This window comes from Lytechinus variegatus, chromosome 4 (assembly GCF_018143015.1).
Source record: "Lytechinus variegatus isolate NC3 chromosome 4, Lvar_3.0, whole genome shotgun sequence".
NCBI classification, from domain to species: domain Eukaryota; kingdom Metazoa; phylum Echinodermata; class Echinoidea; order Temnopleuroida; family Toxopneustidae; genus Lytechinus; species Lytechinus variegatus.
In genome coordinates this window covers 10,526,232-10,547,027 of record NC_054743.1, presented here as the reverse complement: position 1 = coordinate 10,547,027, position 20,796 = coordinate 10,526,232, and the positions used below count along the sequence as shown (strand labels likewise).

Below are 20,796 nucleotides of genomic sequence, written 5' to 3'. Positions count from 1 at the left end.
GTCCATATATCTATAACATATCTCCATCTCTCAAGTTCTCTCCCCATCCATCTATCTATTTATCTATCTATTTTTATAACTTCAGTATCTATCTGTTAATTTGTTAATAATCTTCTCTGTCTCTCTCACTTTTAAATCTATTTAACATCTATCTCTCAAATTCTCTATCTCTCTATCCATCTATCTATCCATCTGTCTGTCTTTCTCTATTTCTCTCTATCTATACGCTGTGGTTATCTATCTATCTATCTGTTAATTTGTCTATCTTCTCTGTCTCTCTCATTCTTTATCTTTCTATCTATCTAACATCTATCTGTCTCTCAAATTCTCTCTCTCTCCTTCTCTAGCATTTTCTCTCTCTCTCTTTGCCCGTCCATATTTCTATCTATAACATCTCTCTCCCTCCCTCTCTCCCCCTCTCCCTCTATATATCGACCTCTCTGTCTCTCCCCCTCTCTCTATTTATCTATCTATCCATCCATCTCTCCCTCTTTCTCTCTCTTTCTATCTATCTATCCACCTCTCTCTCTCTATTTCTATCTATCTATCTATCTGTCTTTCTTGTCTCTATCTATTTATCAGTCTTCTATATCTATCTTTCGGCAGCTTCTAAGTGTATCAATCCATCAAACTTCAATTTGTCTTTCCATTATAAGTATCTGTTTATTTTGATTTTGTCTGTCATTCTATTCATTTAGTTAATAATTTATTTTTGGAAAAAAAACTATCATAAACAACGCGACTGCAAAAGCATGTTCGGATTTCACTCCTGACTGCCACATGAAGTGCCGAGGAACTCTGTGCTCTGATCAGTAACTGTGCAAATTGCATGCGGTGCATGGTGGACTCGCCTGTGTCGCACGCTGCATGCAACCAGCGACGTGTGTAGACTCTTCACTAGTCGCTTTTTGGCTACTTTTCCGGAAAATGCCTTCGCCAGGGTGTAAAACGGAAACGCGCCGCCGGGGAGGCATGTATGCATGCAGGCATGTGCCCCCTGCAATCCACCTTGCAAAAAAAAAACAACGGGGGGGGGATAAAAAAAAAGAAAGAGGAACGTAGGGGGGGGAGAAGAAATTTTTTTATCAAATCTCATTTTAACAGATGAGTTGTGGGGAAAAATAAACAAAGTTGGTAGTTGTGTTTGGCAGTCATATTTATTTTTAGCAATTTGTTCACTGGTTATAAACTATTACCAAGCTGTTGTTATTTATTGTAAATGTCTGAATAAATAGTCAAACATTGTTTTTTCACCTACATATATTTTTGTATGTCTGAATAATCTACGTCTATATTTAGCTTCACTGTTTATGAGTGTATAGATTTAAAAAAAAAATGAAATTCGAAGAGTAAAGCTGGAGTGAGGTTTCTTATCTATCACTTTTTTTTATTTGAACGAATAGAACAAGCCTACACTAGGAAGTGAAAAAGTCGTAAACATCGATCTAGAGCTAGAGCGAGAGCCAGCCAACGAGGAATCATTTTCATGTGATCTTACTACATTATAGTCTTCGTTGATTTTTCACTTCTTGACTGAGACTTTGGACAAAAGTTATACCTTTCATTTCATCAGGTCAAGGAGATCAGACGTTTACTGTATTCTTGCCTTCAAGTTCCACGAGATCGCAAAGATGAGCAATTTAGAAAGTATCCTTTTCAGATCCTGTCTACCGTCGAGTTCACGAAAAAAAGGCAAACTCAGCTCAGCTCCATACGATAATCGGTGTGTGCAATTTAGTATACGTGCAGACGAATGTAGGTTTTCACGTTTAGATGCAAGATGTTTGCCTACCTTGACTGAGGCTTGAGCTTTATTCGAGTAAATGTCAATGGAATCGCAAGGGAGCTGCATTATTACAATAAGTATTGCGAGAGAAGAGTGAAGGATGGATGGTCTGTGGTATTTAAACAGAGCTACCAAGTCTCACGCATTGTGCGTGAGACTCACGCAGTATGGCAGTGTATCCTATTGCCGGACACCTTTATTTCAGTGCTTTAAAAATGACAACTAGAGGAAATACAATGAAGAAAAATTATACCTTGCTATTCCAAATATTCTGAAAATTATGAATATGAAGAAAATATTTTATATTTTCCAACCGTTTTCTTTGCACCGCACTTGCCGCATACCCCTCCGCGAAAAACAATTATTTTCGTGCGTGACAAATTACATCATAATTCCGGACGGGCGCCGGACGGGTAAAAATATTCTTGATTATAAGATGTAAGAAAGAGTTGGTGTGATTTTTTTCATGATATATCATCTCATGAGTAAATTCTAAGTTTTGTTTGCTTTCTTATATCGATTTTGAGCAGATCTTTGTAATAAATTGGTGTTTGCTAACGAATTAAATTTTTGAAAAAAAAATTGATCGCGTGTTCGATATGGCACTTTCCAGTAGTAATGCTCGTTCATATCGTGACCCTCAGTCAAGTTCTATCGATGCACAGACGATCGTTGACGGCTCTCTATCTACCTCGCGCACGGACGGCCGGAGTACATACCTTGCATTGAGAACTAGCCGTCGACGACCTGAACGATGGAGCGGACGAGATTGAAATTCGGCGAATCAGGCCCGAAATTAGGTCCCTATTGCCATCAGAAAATAGATCAATTGAATCATTTGTTAATGCAAAACCATGTTATATGATATTTTAAGCATTTTCTGTCATTTTAGAGAAAATAAGGTAAAAGTTGGATTTTTTCTCCTTGTTTTTTGCAAACTTGTTCTTTGAATTGATCTGTAACATTGAACTGCGGAAGTCTTACGGTACGAAATTGATTTCGTACGCAGTAATATGCGCGTCCGGAAATATGATAGTGTCCGGTGATACAATACATGACTATACGCATTCAGGGTCTGTCTCACGATCTCACGCATGGCACCCATTTTTCTCACGCATCGGGACCCGACAGAAAAAAAAGAGAGAAAAAGTAGCATTATTCGCCAGATTATACGACTGGCCGACCGCCTTCGCGTCTAGCCCAGCATGCGAGACGAATCAAAAGTGCAGTCAGCGCACAGCTAGTACGTGATACGATGAATAGCGTGCGTGCATCGCATGGTTTTGAAGCCCATATCTCATGCGCGCGCGCGTTACGCGCGCACCTTTTCGCAACGTACGAGTGTAAGTACTGGCTGCGCTCACACAGAGACGTCGAGTCATGAAAATCTCACGCATTACATTTTTTTTAACTTGGCATCTCTGTTTAAATATAAATGTTGACAGCTGTTCCATGTTTTGACTAGTCTTCGGCTTGTTGGCAGAAATTCAGATTCAGAAACAGGTGAGGAATATTCACAATTGCAAGGCCCCGGCCCAGGCCAGGCAGCAGGGCAGGGCCCACTCACACATATTGCGAGGTTAGTATACTATACTAACCTTGCACCACTTGTTCACTGCAACCATCCTGCCTGTGGGGAATCTACAGGTAGGACTATTGTATGCCAATGGCAATGCTGTACATAGCACACACTTTGAAAAATCATTAAAATATCACTTTTGTGACCAAAAATGACTGATTTCCATACAGTTTCAATTTATTTTTCATTAGTAATTTGGGAATAATTTTTGTATTCACCAGAACGCTCAAAAAACTTGAATTTTGGGCATATTTTTGTGTACGCCCTCTATTGGTGGAAAGTAATATGGCAAGAAAATTTTCATTTTTTAATCTCTATATTTCATGAAGAAAAAAATAATTTAAAGAATTAAATTTACATACATGTAAGAGCCAAGTTATATGATGAATACCTGTAAATGAAAACTGACAGTGTAAGAAAATCCAAAATTTGTCCCATATAAAAAGAGAAATTAAGCCAAACACTGCCACCATTATTTTGCCACACATAGAGATATAACTGAGAACAAGGTTATATAATAACCTTGTTCATTGAATGAGTGCCTTGCACTACGACTACGAACGTGCTTATGCAACAGATTTTAGAGTTGTCGGATAACTTCGCTTCATGACGCGAATAATGTTAGCCGAAACTCATTCCGCTACTCACCAGGGTCTTTTCTGGTCAAAAGCGTTCCATTTTCAATTTTACAAATATGTTCTATGTATAAAGCATATAAAAAAGAGACAAATTGCTAACCTTAGCCTGGAAAATTGCTTCGCATGTCTCTTCCACAAAAATAAAAGGTCATTAATGGTGCTAATATAATTCACAACCTTAATTCAGCTTGTCATAATTTTTAAACCTAGATTCTTGATTCATTGTATGCGCAATTCCAATGATTGTTTGATAAAATATAGACACCAATAAATGCAATAACTTAAAAAACGTACCTTTCATATTACTTTTGCTGATGATGACAATACTTTTTTGAAAACATTCAAAGCAATGACAAATTAAACAAAGAATATAGAAAATTCTATGTACCTTAAATGAAGCGCCGCAAGTGCTACCGTTCGTTTGTCAATTAACGTTCCACCAAGTAAAAAGATTGGACACTTTGCCGACTTCGTGTAACGCTCTGCATCAATTTACGTGTAAAATAGTTTTAGTGCCTAGTCTTTCCCTTGTGTCTTTAATATGAAGATAAAATCGCGCACCCTCTTTAGCTCATTAGACGAAAAATTTGGGAAATCGTACATTTTGTAAGCTCGCTCCGTAGTTTGTCAACAAGAAAAAAAATAAACGCTTAAATGAGGTTATTTGAGGGTTATTCATCGTAGGGGGAATTGACTTCACATCGTTCGGTAAGTTTCGTAGGACTTGATTCTATAAATCCTGTTATGAAATTTGCGGGAGTTTGTTGCAATTTTGCATTTCTCTTGTTTTGGACATATTATTCTACCTCTACGAGTTAAATGTCTAACCTACACTTATACTGAGTCATGCATGTCCGAATTTCAGTGGCATTGCTGCAGAGGTCGTTTTGAAATCTGCCGTTAGAAAACGTGCATTAAATAATGATGAGAAAAAATAGATGAAAAGCAAACAGTCTCTGTTCGTCTTGAATGATCGTAATTTCTTATACTCACCGTACTCTCATCTCTAATGAAATGCATGAGATAAAGAAGGGAGATTGTGAACAAGCAGTGTGTACATTGCGATTTATAATGACATGTATACTATACGGGGCACGACACTGGCACTGGACTGGTCCGACAGTCCCAGACCAGTAAAAATTGCTGTCGTGCCAGTAACTTTTCAGAAATAACAAGGTTTACTGGTCCAACATGACTAGTAAAAAATATATCAAGCTGATACAAATATTTTCTTGTCTTTTGTAAATTATAAAAATGACTCGCATGAATTACATGCATGTTTTGTGTGTGTAGGCTACTGTTTGTATACCTGTTGTTTTTTTTGTTGGGGGCAATAAAAACAATAAATGACAGCAAAATAAACTTTTTTTATGGTGTTATGGTCTTTTTTATGGTTTTCTTTATTTTGGGGGGCCAGTAAATCTAGGTTTGGACCAGTAAAAAAATTTAAAAATTGGGTATCTACTGGTCCGACATGAACAGGTTGGACCAGTAGAAAAAAAGGGTTAGTGTGGAGCCCTGACTATACAGACATATTTTCATGTAGGCATGCAAATGCTACTCATTTTTAATTTCATTTGTAGTTTTCACTGTTATGTAGGTCAATAGTATAAGTATCATAGTGTTCCCACCTGAAGATTTACTTTAAAAAGTGGAAGTCAGATTAAAGGGGAAGTTCACCCTGAGAAAAAGTTTATTGTAAAAATAGCAGAAAAAATAATAAAAAATATTGCCGAAGGTTTGAGATAAATTCATCAAATAATTAAAAAGTTATTAGAATATCAATTATTTGATTTGTGACATCATATGCGAGCAGCATTCCTACATAGCAAATGGTAAAAAATCGATGAGATGTCATTTTTTCAGAAAATTGAGAATGGTTTTCACTGTACCTTTTGTATATCAATAGACAAATCATTTCACACCCGATCATGAATAGAAAACAAAATTAATTTATCAGGAACCATAAAAAAATTGAAATTCATGCATTTTATATTACATAACACATGGGGCAGCTGCTCGTTTATGACTTCACAAATCCAAAACTTTGAACTCTAATAAATTTTTTACTCTTAAACAGATATTCCTCAAACCTTCACCAATATTTTTTACTATTTTTTCTGCTATTTTTACAACAAAGTTTTCTTCAGGGTGAACTTCCCCTTTAAAAGTTCGATGTGATGGCCTGGAAACCTTCACAATCATATCAGGAGGAGAGACTCTCGGGTCACATTTATTCAGCTCTTTTAGCCTTCCAAGCACAGGTGTTGCCAAACAATGATAATCAATGAGATTTTAGAGTACATGTGATGCAGATATGAATGGTTTTCTTAACCAGAACTTGTTTTCAGAACAACTCTTCAATTTGAGGTTTGCAGCCAAGCAGTTGGAGAGATCATCTAAGAAATGTGAGAAAGAAGAGAAAGCCGAGAAGCTGAAATTAAAAAAGGTAAGTTGTAATTTGTAAATTAAGCAGGAGGTGTGCATGTAGACAGGAGTCGAAACCCGGGGGGGGGGGGGGGGGGGGCCACCACTTACATTGACGAGTGGATACCATGCGCGACCCCAAAAACATGTACATGTAAAAAGGATGTCATTTTCAAGATAGGGCATGTTACGTATGTAATGTGATAAGGGTGTCAAAAACACAAAAATAATGAAAAAAGGGTATCTATTGCGGGGATGATAAATCAAAATTAAAATGTTTTATAAAGGATGTCCATTTTGCCCTTACACTACGTGTTTAGAGTCCGATTTGCACGAGGTGTGGAAGGTGGGGTGCATTTTCAGAATATGGAACATACGTGTTTAGGGTGCTCTTCGAGACCCCATGGTCGCGCATGGTATCCACTCGTCAATGGAAGTGGGCCCCCCCCCCCCCCCCCGGGGTAGAAACAATGCCATGACAAGGTGATCGTCAAATTTGTGGAAAAATTACAATATGGGGGCATTTTTCTCTTCCGTCTATGCCTGTATTAATCATGTACATCCAGAGGAAAATGCGTAATACATGTATGTTCAGAAGAAGTACTAAGACAGATTATTGAATTAAATCAATGATACATCAATGCCTGCAATTTTTGTCTCACCTGCGAAGCAAAGTGAGACTATAGGCGCCGCTTTTCCGACGGCGACGGCGGCGGCGACGGCGGCGGCGGCGGCGGCGGCGTCAACATCAAATCTTAACCTGAGGTTAAGTTTTTGAAATGACGCCATAACTTAGAAAGTATATGGACCTAGTTAATAAAACTTGGCCATAAGGTTAATCAAGTATTACTGAACATCCTATTAGAGTTTCATGTCACATGACCAAGGTCAAAGGTCATTTAGGGTCAATGAACTTAGACCATGTTGGAGGAATCAACATCGAAATCTTAACCTGAGGTTAAGTTTTTGAAATGTCATCATAACTTAGAAAATATATGGACCTAGTTCATGAAACTTGGACATAAGCTTAATCAAGTATCACTAAACATCCTGCATGAGTTTCACGTCACATGACCAAGGTCAAAGGTCATTTAGGGTCAATGAACTTTGGCCGAATTGGGGATATCTGTTGAATTCCCATCATAACTTTGAAAGTTTATGGATCTGATTCATGAAACTTGGACATAATAGTAATCATGCATCACTGAAAATTTTGTGCAAGTTTCAGGTCTCATGATTAAGGTCAAAGGTCATTTAGGGTCAATGAACTTTGGCCGAATCGGGGGTTTCTGTTGAATTACCATCATAACTTTGAAAGTTTATTTGTCTAGTTCATTAAACTTGGACATTAGAGTAATCAAGTATCACTGAACATCCTGTGCGCGTTTCAGGTCACATGACCAAGGTCAAAGGTCAATGAACTTTGGCCGAATAGGGTGTATCTGTTGAATTACCATCATAACTTTGAAAGTTTATGGATCTGATTCATGAAACTTGTACATAAGAGTAATCAAGTATCACTGAACATTCTGTGCGAGTTTCAGGTCACATGATCAAGGTCAAAGGTCATGTAAGGTCAATGAACTTTGGCCATGTTGGGGTTTTTTGTTGAATAACCATCATATCTCTGTAAGTTTATTGGTCTAGTTCATAAAAAGTGGACATAAGAGTAACCTTGTATCACTGAACATCTTGTGCGAGTTCAAGTAGTATTCAAAGTCAGCACTGCTGCTATATTGAACCGCGTGGTGCAGGTGAGACGGCCAGAGGCATTCCACTTGTTTTTCCTTTGGTCCACTTTCCAATAGCCATTGCATGATGGCTAGATATAAAGGTTTACTTGACTTTGCAGTGCATCATGGGGCATCATGCTGAAACTATGGCCCGAGTTCACAAAGGTGGTGGTTTGAATCTGTGTTTTCACACCATGATTTGTACAGACTTCCACTTTATTGTGCTCATTTCAGCACATGTATTCTGAGAGCGTCAAGTAATGAGTGCACATACCGTCGCACGCACCACGAACCGTCCTCTCTGCGCACTTCGATGCGAAAGTTAAGCGCACTGTATCTATTCCACGAACCGTCCTCTCTGTTACGTTGCCCACTGTGGCGTAAATAATTAACTTCAAGAAAATATAAAGATACGGGATGAAACTTTGGAACCTGAACTTTTTAACGAAAACACTGGTAAATGATTTGCTCTCCTTGTACATATAGGTGCACTTATTGCTGGTTTAAAAAAAACTTTTCTGTAAATGCGTTTTCTGCAAAAGTAACTTTCGCATCGAAGTGCGCAGAGGGGACGGTTCGTGGTGTGTGCGACGATAGTTCATGAAACAGACATAAGGGTTAATATCAAGTATGTTTTGCACATGTCTTACATGTAGGTCATATGATTATGGTCATGTTGGGTCAAAGGACAGTACTTCATTATCATATGAGTGTTTTTCTTTTGTGAATAATTATGCAATAGCTGATTTAATAAAAGTCAGCACTGTTGCTATATTGAATCGCGTAATGCAGGCGACACTGCCAGAGGCGTTCCACTTGTTTTGTCATAGTTGATACTGGATATGCTAGTGCATTTGGGCAGTTCCACGGTTACGGAGTGACATTCAGAAACAACTTTTTTGCATTTAAACAAAGATATCAACCATATTTGAATAGTTATTTGGAAAGAAATGGTATCTGACAGTAGTTACTGAAACCCACTTTTCAAAATGATAAAATTCATTATTTTGATCCACTGAATTAATGAGATATGAATATTCATAAATCATGGTTACGGAGTGACGCAAAATGGACATGCATATTTGAGGAGAAAACATATTGCTCAAACTCTGAATTTTGAATTGCTATCATACTTTTGATTTATTGATTGGATTCTATGTTGTTCTAGCTTTAATATGCTGCATTACATTAAAAAATTGGTGTATTATTTCATTACTTACAACTTAAAATGTAAACCCATACCCGATGACATGAGAAATATCCACTAACTGGCAACATAAAATGAACTTATATTTTAAAACTTTTGTTTGATATGATGTAAAATGATGACCTTCAGATTATCCAAAAGAAAATTTTACATAACAAGCAATAGATTTCTGTTAAATTGAAATTAAGTAAAAAAAACAATATATGTAGTCCCATGTATAGAATTTCTTGTATAGTTCGGATTCTCCTATAAGGAGATGCATAAGGGAAAAAAATGTGACTAATTATGTTCCCCTTTTGTATTTATGAAATTCCATGAGTATTGATAGAAAAATTTGATCCAGATTTGAAATACACTGTAGAGCCAATATAAATGTTAGGAAAATGTCCACTTTTGCTTGGAATTGCCCATTTATTACATATACATATTACTTAGTGAGATGCACAGGGATGTACAATACTGTATATTGTATTCACCAATTGATTCAAATATCTCCTCTGCACATGACCTCTTAACCATGAATCTATGTCATTGCTTAATGCTCTGTAGTGAAACCCGGGGGGGGGGGGGGGCACTTCCATTCACGAGTGGATACCATGCGCGACCATGGGGTCTCGAAAAGCACCCTAAACACGTAATTTCCATATTCTGAAAATGCACCCCTTAACAAGTATTGGCGTGTGAAACCCTACCCTTAACAAGTATTGGAAACAAAACGATACTCTTGGCAAATATTTCCTGAAATGAACCCCTAAACAAGTAAAGGAATTTTTTTATTGTTACGGGTCCTGTGGTTGTCGGTTTTACCTTATTTGGTTTAGTACGACCCCACCTTCTACACCTCGCGCAAATAGGACTCTAAACACGTAGTGTTGGGGCAAAAAGGACATCCTTTATAAAACATTTTAATTTTGTTTTATCATCCCCGCAAATTCGACCCTAAATACGTAATTTTACTAGCGAAATAGATACCCTTTTTTCATTATTTTTGTGTTTTTGACACCCTTATCACGTTACGTACGTAACGTGCCGTATCGTGAAAAGGACATCCTTTTTACGTGTTTTTTTGGTCGCGCATGGTATCCACTCGTCAATGTAAGTGGCCCCCCCGGGAGTGAAACAGTCCTTTGGTAAACTTTATTCATTACGTAACAGTTACTTTTATAAACAAAAGCCTTTGTACGTGTAACAATATTATGAACCTTGTCAAAAGTCTGTGCCATGTTTTTAGCAGGAATAAGGGAGCTGTGAATCTCCCATGTCTGTGATTAAATGTGAGAATTAGTAATTACATGTACACACCACTTGCAGGTTCCCTGCGGGAATGATGTACATGTACATGTAGTGCTGACTTTTGACAAGGTATCCAAGCCTTTTGGAAGTGTGCATGCAATCTCTTCATAAGATACTCAAGGAAAACATGCAGTATTTGAATTATTTCTAAAATCAGATTAAACAAACTTGATTTTTAATCGTTGATAGGCTATACAGAAGGGCAATGTTGACGGCGCCAGGATACACGCTGAGAACGCAATCAGACAAAAGAATCAGGCCTTGAACTTTCTTAGGATGTCTTCAAGAGTTGATGCAGTATCTCAGAGGGTCCAGTCAGCCGTTACTATGAAAAAGGTCACTTCATCAATGTCGGGGGTGGTCAAGTCTATGGATTCTGCATTGAAGTCAATGAATCTTGAAAAGGTAATAAATTATGAGTCCCTCCAGCCCAATCAGGTAATTTTACTCATACCAAAACTGACTCAGATTAAAGTGATTGGTTAACATTAGTTTGACTTTTAAAAAATCTGAGCTAGAAGGTCACACTTGTTACCTGTGTCTGTGATATGTTACAAAAATGAAGCCCAGAAAAAATTGCGTTCGAAAATAATTATTTAGTGCTTCAAAAATTGAAATATAAAGTGACCGAAAACACCATCTTAATTTCATTCTATACACCTATGTGTACTATTTAGGCATCTATAAGACATCTATTTAAAAAATCAGGGTTTGTAGTTTCAGCTTTTCATTCTCAATAATGGTTGTTTTCAGGGTTTATTAGTTCTAATACATGCACTTGTACACATGTTTCATATTGGTTTGAGAATTTTTTATATCGGCTGCTCACAAAGTTAAACAATACCTTTAAGTTCTATTTTGTAGAATCAACAATGATTGGCCCATTTTATCTCCCACTTGCTTGAATTTGATTTTGACGTGGAAGAAAAAAAAACATCTTAGTTCATGGTTCTCCTTTACATCTGACTTGCTGAATATACATGTATGACCTCTAAATCTTATTTTGTTAAAGTGTACCTGAATTTTGTCTATTAAGCTTTATAAGTGGATTGCGTATATCCAAGGTTCAGCCTGAGGGATTTTGAAGGGTAAACTAAAGACATGAGTTTAAAACTGTTGCAGTTACTCTGTACTGTAGATAATTAACCTTACCATTTTACAATGATAGTATGTTTGTTATATATCTCTAGATTCAATTGTATTATACCCTTGTACTCTGTGAACTAAACATATGGCTTATCAGAATTGACCCCCTTTTTTCCAGCTTCCTAAATGGCATAGTTTCACAAAAGTTTAACTGTTTGTTTGTGAGGATTTCTTCTAACAAGCCATGTATGTGCTTCTTTAAAAATCCTCTCACCAGTTATTAACATTACTGTGACAATGGGTATCATTTGAAAAGCTTTTTATGAAGTGGAAATAACAAAATGAAAATCATTAATCGGGTTATGTTTCATACTCAATAGTTATTGAGGGTGTATTCTGTAGCTACTACTTGTTAAGGGTAGGGTTTCACGCTACTTGTTAAGAAATGCATTTTCAGATCATTCAAATATATGTTTGAAGTGCTTTTTCAAAGCCCGTGGTTCCCGGGGTCATGTTTATTACTTTCCTGTCTGTATCGCGTACTTCGCACACAATAAGTCACATGTTAGTGAAGTTGGTAATTAGTAGTTTATTTCTATTTTTGTCATTATGGAACAGGATGGCAAGATTCAGCTCAGACACGTTGCAATTACCCTTATCCCTCAACTTTGCATGATTATCCATCCTCATCATCCATCCTCCACCCAAGCCTCATACTCTCCTCCCCCAGTCTTGGTTTTTCTATGTCCTCCTTGAATTTAAAGCTCCCTGTACATGCGTGACTCTTGAAAACTCTAAACTTTTTCATTGACGTAGAATTTCTTGTCTGTGTGTTGTAGGTCAGTGCGTTGATGGAGAAGTTTGAAAAGCAGTTTGAAGACCTGGACGTGCAGACACAAGTTATGGATGAATCTATGGCTGGTAGTACAACTCTCAATACCCCCCAGGCTGATGTAGATAGTCTTATGGCACAGGTAGCAGATGAACACGGGTGAGTAGTGTATAATAGAACAGATATTACCTACCTAGAGTTGCGCGCTTCGGGCAAAATATAATCCGGAGGGGCAAATATAGCTTCGGAGGGGAGTTGAAATGTTATTTATTAAAATGATAGACCAGGCAATATCTGTTATATTACATAGTCCATGTGGATTCACCAACCTGGCTCCAACCTGAAATTATTGCTACAGCTCTGATCCATCTACATGTACGTCATAATATAATATTTTTTAAAAATACATCGCGTTCTTAATGCGCGTTCTGAATGCAATCGACGTGTTAACACTAGCGCGTACATCAAATAGACTACCTGATTACGCAACTTGTAAGCATGTGAGTGATGTCACCTTAGTGAATATAATTGACAATACAACGCAGTTATATTCACTGAGGTGAACGTCAAAACCCAGAATATAACAAATTTGATCCTTGCAGCTATGGTCATGTGATGGCGTTTTGACCTATCACTGATTAGAATCTACATAACCTATGTAATATTAATCCTTATTGTACAGACCTCCTCTTATCCCTCTTTAGGCTCCCCCCAAAAATGAAGCAGAGTTGGTGAGATATAAAAAATAAATCTACCAGTGAACTTGCCCAAGTGGAATCTATTGGAACTAAAGGAATCTTTTCAGGTTGGATGCAATGCAATAGAAGATGCAAATAACACGTTTTGCCTATTCTGATCCGAAAAAAAATGTGTTGACATGGTTGATAATATTCAACTTATAGAAGGTCAACTATATTGCAGAGTCTACAGTATTTTGTCTTTTGTATGTGGTGGGGACTTATCATAGAGCCAATTGTGCAGAAAATGATTTTAAATTGAGAATGATGGTCAGTCATACACAAGTGTCCTCTTGTCATGAGATGGGTAATGTTATACCCTCCCATTTTTATTAAAACAGAAATAGAAATCAAGAAATAGGGATGACAATTATAATTTTTTTTGGTCAAATTTGGATGAAAATAACAGGTTAATATTAGGGTTGGTCAAGGTATGACAAATCAACCTATAATCCTCAATTTAATAAGGATGTAGTATCCTGATATGAATTAGAAGAATATTGTTCATAAGAATTTTTATTACTGATTTTCATTAAACAAGGTGAAGAATACACAATGTCTTTACTGTTGCCCAGAGGCATGCTAGCCCTCATAGAAAAAAATCATTGAGAATATACTGTCCAATTCCATTGGCAAATAGAATGATTATTATTATTATTTGTTTGGCATCACCTTTGCCTGAGAGTCGAAAAGCGAACTGAATTACTATGAAGAAAATAAAGTAAGTCTAAAGAAGTTAACCGTGTGCAATTAAATCCAGTTATTGAGACTTGATAGGAAAATCTGTCCAAATTTCAAATAAAACAATAAAGTCACTCTGTCTGTGATGACCCAGTTAACAATCTTCTTGATTTCTCTTTTTCTTCACCATCTATCCTGCCTCTGTTTTTCCTCTCTCTTCCATATCTTTTCTTCATGTATTAGATTGGAGTTAAACATGGAACTTCCCTCTGGTCAGACAGCAAGTATTGGTCAGTCAACAGCGGCCTCAGAACAAGATGAATTGTCAGCAAGGTTAGCGGAGCTCAGGAAAGTGTGATGATCGTACAGGAAATTCTACTCCATTCCTGTGAAATGTAATTATTTTGAGAATCATTCTAGACGTGACCATCTTTTTCTAGAAAGAATTATGGGGATTTGGTAATAGGCAGAGTAAGTGAAGCCCGCTGCACACTTAATGTTACAGCTGTCACTTATTGTTTGAGGATCAAAATGCAATTTGCAGTACAGCTAATTTTGGATGTTTAAAAAATTATCTGTAATGTGAGGTTCTAAAATAACATATTATAAACTGAAACATAGCTTTTTTTGAGCTGCAATCCTTTTGTATGCGTAATGACCATCTTAACTTCAAATATATGTATGTCCAATCAAATGAAGTATTGTGTTTCGATTTAAAGGTCAAGTCCACCTCAGAAAAATGTTGATTTGAATCAATAGAGAAAAATCAGAAAAGCACAATGCTGAAAATTTCATCAAAATTGGATGTAAAATAAGAAAGTTATGACATTTCAAAGTTTCGCTTATTTTCAACAAAATAGTTATATGAACGAGCCAGTTACATCCAAATGAGAGAGTCGATGATGTCATTCACTCACTATTTCTTTTGTTTTTTATTGTTTAGATTATACAATATTTCAATTTTTACGAATTTGACGATTAAGACCTCCTTGCCTGAAGCACAAAATGTTAAAATAATGGAATTCCATATGTTCAGGGAGGAATGAAACTTCATTTCACATGACAATGATGAGAAAATATAAATATTTCATATAATAAATTACAAAAGAAATAGTGAGTGAGTGGATGTCATCAACTCTCTCATTTGGATGTAACTGGCTCGTTCATATAAATATTTTGTTGAAAATAAGTGAAACTTTAAAATGCCATAACTTTCTTATTTTACATCCGATTTTGATGAAATTTTCAGTGTTATGCCTGTTGAATTTTTCTCTTTATTCAAATCAAGTTTTTGTTGGGGTGGACTTGTCCTTTAACTATAAATCATAGCTGATCACAGGTGGCTACTCAGACTATCAAAGTAGAAATTAACTTGATTTAACTTGATAATCGCTCATATTATTCATGGATTTTAACTTGATAACTTGGAATGTTATATATTTTTTTATGTTCATATTTAGTAAGTTGTAAGAATTAAATCAGATTGCAGAAAGATGGTTTAATGTACGATGGGCTTTAGGGTTATATACATGTAACTGAGAGCAGTGTCATGTATAATAATCATCATCCATGATCTCTTTGCTTGTATTAAAAAAGATACATGATTTAATTGGCTATTTACCATTTGACTACCACAGAGTATTGTATGAATCATTAGTTATTTCTGTGATTGTTTGCTCTCGGCCAATTGGATTCAATGATTTTAATAGCTTTTAACAAAATGATGATCTCCCTCTCAATAGAAATTATGTGTACGAACTGAATATGGAGAAGACCTGGGGAGCGTTTCATTAAAGTTGTCAGCACTGACAAGTTGGCTTTCTCTGATAGTGTTACCATAGTAACAGTCAGAGGCAAGTGTCTCACAGCCAATTAAAACCAAGGATTTTACTGAAATTGTCAGCACCGACAATATAGTCAGTGCTGACAACTTTCATGAAACACCCCCCGTTTGAAGTTGGCTAAGAATGTCTCAGTGTGATATGCACAGGAACTTTAAGACAATTTGTTCTCTTAATAGTTACCACCCACTAAATACACGTGACCAGCCACCCCAAAAATAAACCAACAATGAGTCTCCAGGGAAGGTTCTCTGTAAATAGCCAAAATAATCATTTGGTCTTAAAAAAGCAAAGAGTTAGCCTACCTGAAAGAGTAATTCCTCTTCTATATTATGTCAAAATTTCAAGTTGTAAAGTTGAATAGAAACAAAGACAGAAGGGTTTCTTTGACACATTTTTTTTGGACTGCCTGGAAGTTTCACTGAAATTGCAGTGTATACATCTCATGCTCGTTTTTTCCTTAAGTGAATTTCATCTACATTTAATCAAATACTTGTATGGATTATTGTAAATCAATTCTGACAAGTAATATATATCATGTTAAAGCTTAGAATGTGCCTTTTCAAACTCAATGTTAATCTCAAAATTCATTTTTGGGTGACTTATTGTTGGTTTTCGGATGGCAGGACACATATAGCCTTTAGCCTCTTTTGAAGAAATGAATATGATATCCCTTCCTGGAAATCACAAAATGCACCATAGACAAAAGACTGCTCCTGAAGAGTATAGAATGAACATTTCCTCCGAATTTCAGGTAGGCTCTAACCATAGTTGCTATTACGCTCCCTGAGTTTTTTTTATATATTTTTTTTTAACTTTCATTTAGATGAATGAACATATATATTGTTTATATAAATACAACATATTTTTGCGAGTTGTCTTTTCTAGAATGCTTGTAAATGTTTGTTTCATATTAACTCAGCTTTTTTGGAAATTTTTTTAAAAAAATGTGAAGTTGCAAGTATAGAGTGCTAAAATGCAATGTCGTCTTTTTTAATTTTGTGTTTCAGTATTCTCAGGAGCATATTTTGGTATACAATGGTAAAAACGCGAACATGCCAATTTTAACATGAATAGCTTCATAGTGGTCGAGGGTATTGATATTCAACTAGCTTTATTCTCAGACCCCCAATGATCTGACCCCAACAGAATTTGAGCGGGTGGGTGGGGGGGATACGTTATGTTTTCATTGTGTTCCAATGAGACATGGTTCCAAATACACAGAAGTGTAGAAAAATAGATTAAAAAAAAGTTAATATAAATTATGTTCTTTTGTGACATCATTGCTTAGTACTCTAGACAGTTTCTCATTCTAAGGAAACTATAGCAACTAGATATGGTTACCAACAAATATACTAGTTCTCCTGTTAATTGGTTTTTTTCTTTAGTATATATAGTATATATTTTTCAAGATATATTTATATTTAGATTTAAATATAACTGAATAATATGGTATTCTTCAGATACAATGTGGATACTTTCATTAGATTAGATCTGGAATGCTGAAAAGGCAAATCCACATTGATATTTGCATGAATTTTCATTTGAAAATAACGCCCCCCCCAAAAAAAAAAAATTATAATGACATTAATGTCGGAAAACCAGTGTGTAGATGTTTATTATTATATAAGCAACGATTTAAGAGGTATTTCAGTGTTCTTGTTTCCTTATGTGTATGTATAGATATATTTATGTCTGTGATATAAAGATTATAATTTTGAAAGCTTATCAGTCTCTAGACAGCTGAAATACATCAGTTTAGAGGAGTTTCTAAACATTTGTTTTTACTTTTAAGAGAAGGTGTAGTGAAGCCAGATGTGTTCTTATGGGACAGTCAACAAAACAGAGACAAGAGCTTTACATGTAGGTTTAAAGGACAAATCCACCCCAACAAAAACTTGATTTGAATAAAAAGAGAAAAATTCAACAAGCATAACACTGAAAATTTCATCAAAATCGGATGTAAAATAAGAAAGTTATGACATTTTAAAATTTCGCTTCATTTCACAAAACAAGTTATATGAACAAGCCAGTTACATCCAAATGAGAGAGTCGATGATGTCACTATTTCTTTTGTTTTTTATTGTTTGAAATATGAAATATTTTGATTTTCTCGTCATTGTCATGTGAATTGAAGTTTGATTCCTCCCTGAACATGTGGAATTCCATTATCTTAACATTTTGTGCTTCAGGCAAAGAGGTCCTTATCATCAAATTCGTAAAAATTGAAATATTGTATAATTCAAACAATAAAAAAAAAATAGTGAGTGAGTGACATCATCGACTCTCTCATTTTGATGTAACTGGCTCGTTCATATAACTATTTGTTAAATAGCGAAACTTTGAAAAGTCATAACTTTCTTATTTTACATCTGATTTTGATGAAATCTTCAGCATTGTGTTTGATTTTTCTCCATTAATTCAAATCAACATTTTTCTGAAGTGGACTTGACCTTTAAGTAATCTTGTGAATATTTTCAAGTGTATCAAGGCTGTTTCAGTTGTTGTTAAAATATTAATTGTGCAGCACATTGTTTTTGTGATAAATGTGATAATTCTAAATTCTACAAGTGATTAGATTTATATACTTTGCAGATGCTTAACATATATTCCTATAACCCTTTGAGTATGAATGTGTTGAATCTTAACCATTGGAGTCTGGCTGGTTTTGCTGAAACATTCATTTTTCTTATATCCCTGCATGCAAGTATGCAGGCCCAGTCTTAAATGGGTTATGTATTTTTCTTATTAACAGGTTTCTAGCAATAGATGTACTGTATATGTTTTTTTTTTAATATTATATATTTGTGTTTGTTAACTCCTTTGTAACTTTTGATGAAAAAAAATGTCTCTGCAGGGGAACAAAGCCTTATATCTCAACAAAAGAAGGTCAAAAGGGAAAAATATGAAACATGCCTGCCATGTTTAATTTATCCAATGAGAGAGTTTGCTTTCCTGGGGAATCCTAGTGGAATCATTTATGCAGATACAGACAAGCTAAGAGACAATAAAGTCTTCATGACCTGTTGGGTGTTTCATAAAGCTGTTCGTAAAATTACATACGACTGGAACATGTTCTTGGGTCAAATCAATGCTATATGGATATTGCATAGCTCAAGAGAGGATCACCAATCTCGCGTAAAGTCATTCATATCTACAAACAGCTTTATGAAACACCCACCTGGTGGGTGTTTCATAAAGAGAAGTTTCATAAAGCTGTTCGTAAGTTAAATGATACCAAAACCCAAGAAGATAAGTAATCTTATTGGAAAGAGTAAAATGAGAGGAACAATTCAAAAAAAGTTTCATCAAAATCGGTTATGAAATAAGCAAGTTATGGGAGTTTGAAAACTCTTGTTGTACTTTCTATGGGCATCCTCAAATTGGCAAACGTGCATCAAAATGGCTGATTTTGTGGACAACTCTCCATTTGTTTATACACAAATTTTCAGATTTTCCTCATCTTACAAATTGCATCTTGCCTCCTTCTGAGCACAACATATCTCATGGGAAATATAATCCACACCATATATGTCAAGGTCAGGAGGAGATAATGTGAAATGGGAAAATCTGAAAATATGTGTACAAAACAAATGGAGAGTTGTCCACAAAATCAGCCATTATTCTTGAAAATCGGCCCCTATTTAAGCCGGCTTGACTGTATAAGGCTTGGTTTAAACTGGACTGTGTGGGTGTTTCATAAAGCTGTTTGTTAAGATCAACTGGTGAACATTTCTTATGCGTTAAGTAATCATCAATGAACATATCATTTACCACAAGAAAGGATCACCAGTCGTTCTTAAAGTCGCTCTTAACTTACGAACAGCTTTGTGAAACGGTCCCAGTAAACATAACTTTATTATCTAATCATCAAAAAATTGATATACAAGATACAAGGCCTTGCCAGTCCAGCCATAGTATGCTTGTATGTTATTGAAGTAATATTGATTATAGTTTGTAAATAGTGATGAAATAAATATTTACATGTAAAACATCAGAATAATCTTGTCATTTCATGTTCGAATGGCGAGTCTACCTTGTAAGTTTGATGACCCATAATATGAACCCCAGTTTAATTTTATTTCTCATTTAAAGCTGTGTTGAATTATGTGTAGTTAAGTATAACACAATCTAAGACTGTAGAGCTGCAAGCAGCACATTTGGCACACTCTGAGGAACAAGAAATCCACTTGTTCAAGAGTGAAGATATAACAGTGTAAATTTAAAGCCTGTGTATAGCTTTGGTAAAGGGTCAATAATGTGATTGATAATCGAATATCATCTAATATGACAGTCTTACTGAAGCGTAGAGACCGTTAGATATTTTTTCCAACTGCACTTCTCTGAGAAAATTTCAAATATTCAAATCTTTGATATATAGCCCCCTCTCTCGGCGATGCTTGTTTTAAATTAAAAAAATGGGCATTCAAGCACTTATCTTATAAATTTAGTGATTAGATATCCAAAAGTTACAAAGAACATATCTTGAAAGTTTCAGCCCATTCCATGATTTGGAATAGGATTTAATTGAAATACAAAAACACACAGATATTTTAATTTGATCGGGTGACCCAATCAAGTTAAATTTCCATGTAAAATCGCAAAATTTATCCTGTAAAACACATTTTCATTTCATATCCTCCACATCATAACTGTTATAGGGCATATCCATTCATATTAGCTAGCAATGAATTGGAATAGTGATAGGTGCATTTTGGTGGATTTACCAAAACTATACACAAGCTTTAAGAAATATGCAAATGTGGACAAGTCTTTACGTAACTGGTTTCCCATAGTTTTAGCAGTCTTTAATTGGTTTTTGGATTACAGGTTACTGGAATTAAATGGAAACATTATCTGAACAGGGACTTCATCATCGCACCATGATATCATTTCTATCACCACTATCATCATCACCAGCACCTTCATCATCATTACCATCATCTTCACCATCTT

At 35.6% G+C, this 20,796-nt stretch overlaps 1 protein-coding gene across 2 annotated transcripts; it reads left to right on the top strand.

The window, feature by feature from the left end:
* Positions 1-1,461: 1,461 nt before the first annotated feature.
* On the top strand, positions 1,462-20,765 carry LOC121413350 (charged multivesicular body protein 1b-1-like). Of its 2 annotated transcripts, XM_041606137.1 has the most exons (6): positions 1,462-1,647; positions 6,355-6,452; positions 10,853-11,068; positions 12,589-12,740; positions 14,243-14,394; positions 20,671-20,765. In XM_041606137.1, exons 1-5 carry the CDS (start codon positions 1,632-1,634, stop codon positions 14,355-14,357), a joined length of 597 nt encoding a protein of 198 aa, XP_041462071.1. In that variant the 5' UTR covers positions 1,462-1,631; the 3' UTR covers positions 14,358-14,394; positions 20,671-20,765. The 2 variants fall into 2 exon arrangements, with proteins under 2 accessions (XP_041462071.1, XP_041462070.1); XM_041606136.1 differs by lacking the exon at positions 20,671-20,765 and having other exon boundaries at positions 14,243-14,420.
* The last annotated feature ends 31 nt before the right edge of the window (positions 20,766-20,796 follow it).

What these genes read in the sequence shown, in the direction of transcription:
- LOC121413350 (XM_041606137.1), top strand. An exon ending in AGAAGCTGAAATTAAAAAAG is followed by an intron (nt 6,453 to 10,852) that starts GTAAGTTGTAAT and finishes AATCGTTGATAG; the next exon opens with GCTATACAGAAGGGCAATGT. An exon ending in CAGGTAGCAGATGAACACGG is followed by an intron (nt 12,741 to 14,242) that starts GTGAGTAGTGTA and finishes TTCATGTATTAG; the next exon opens with ATTGGAGTTAAACATGGAAC.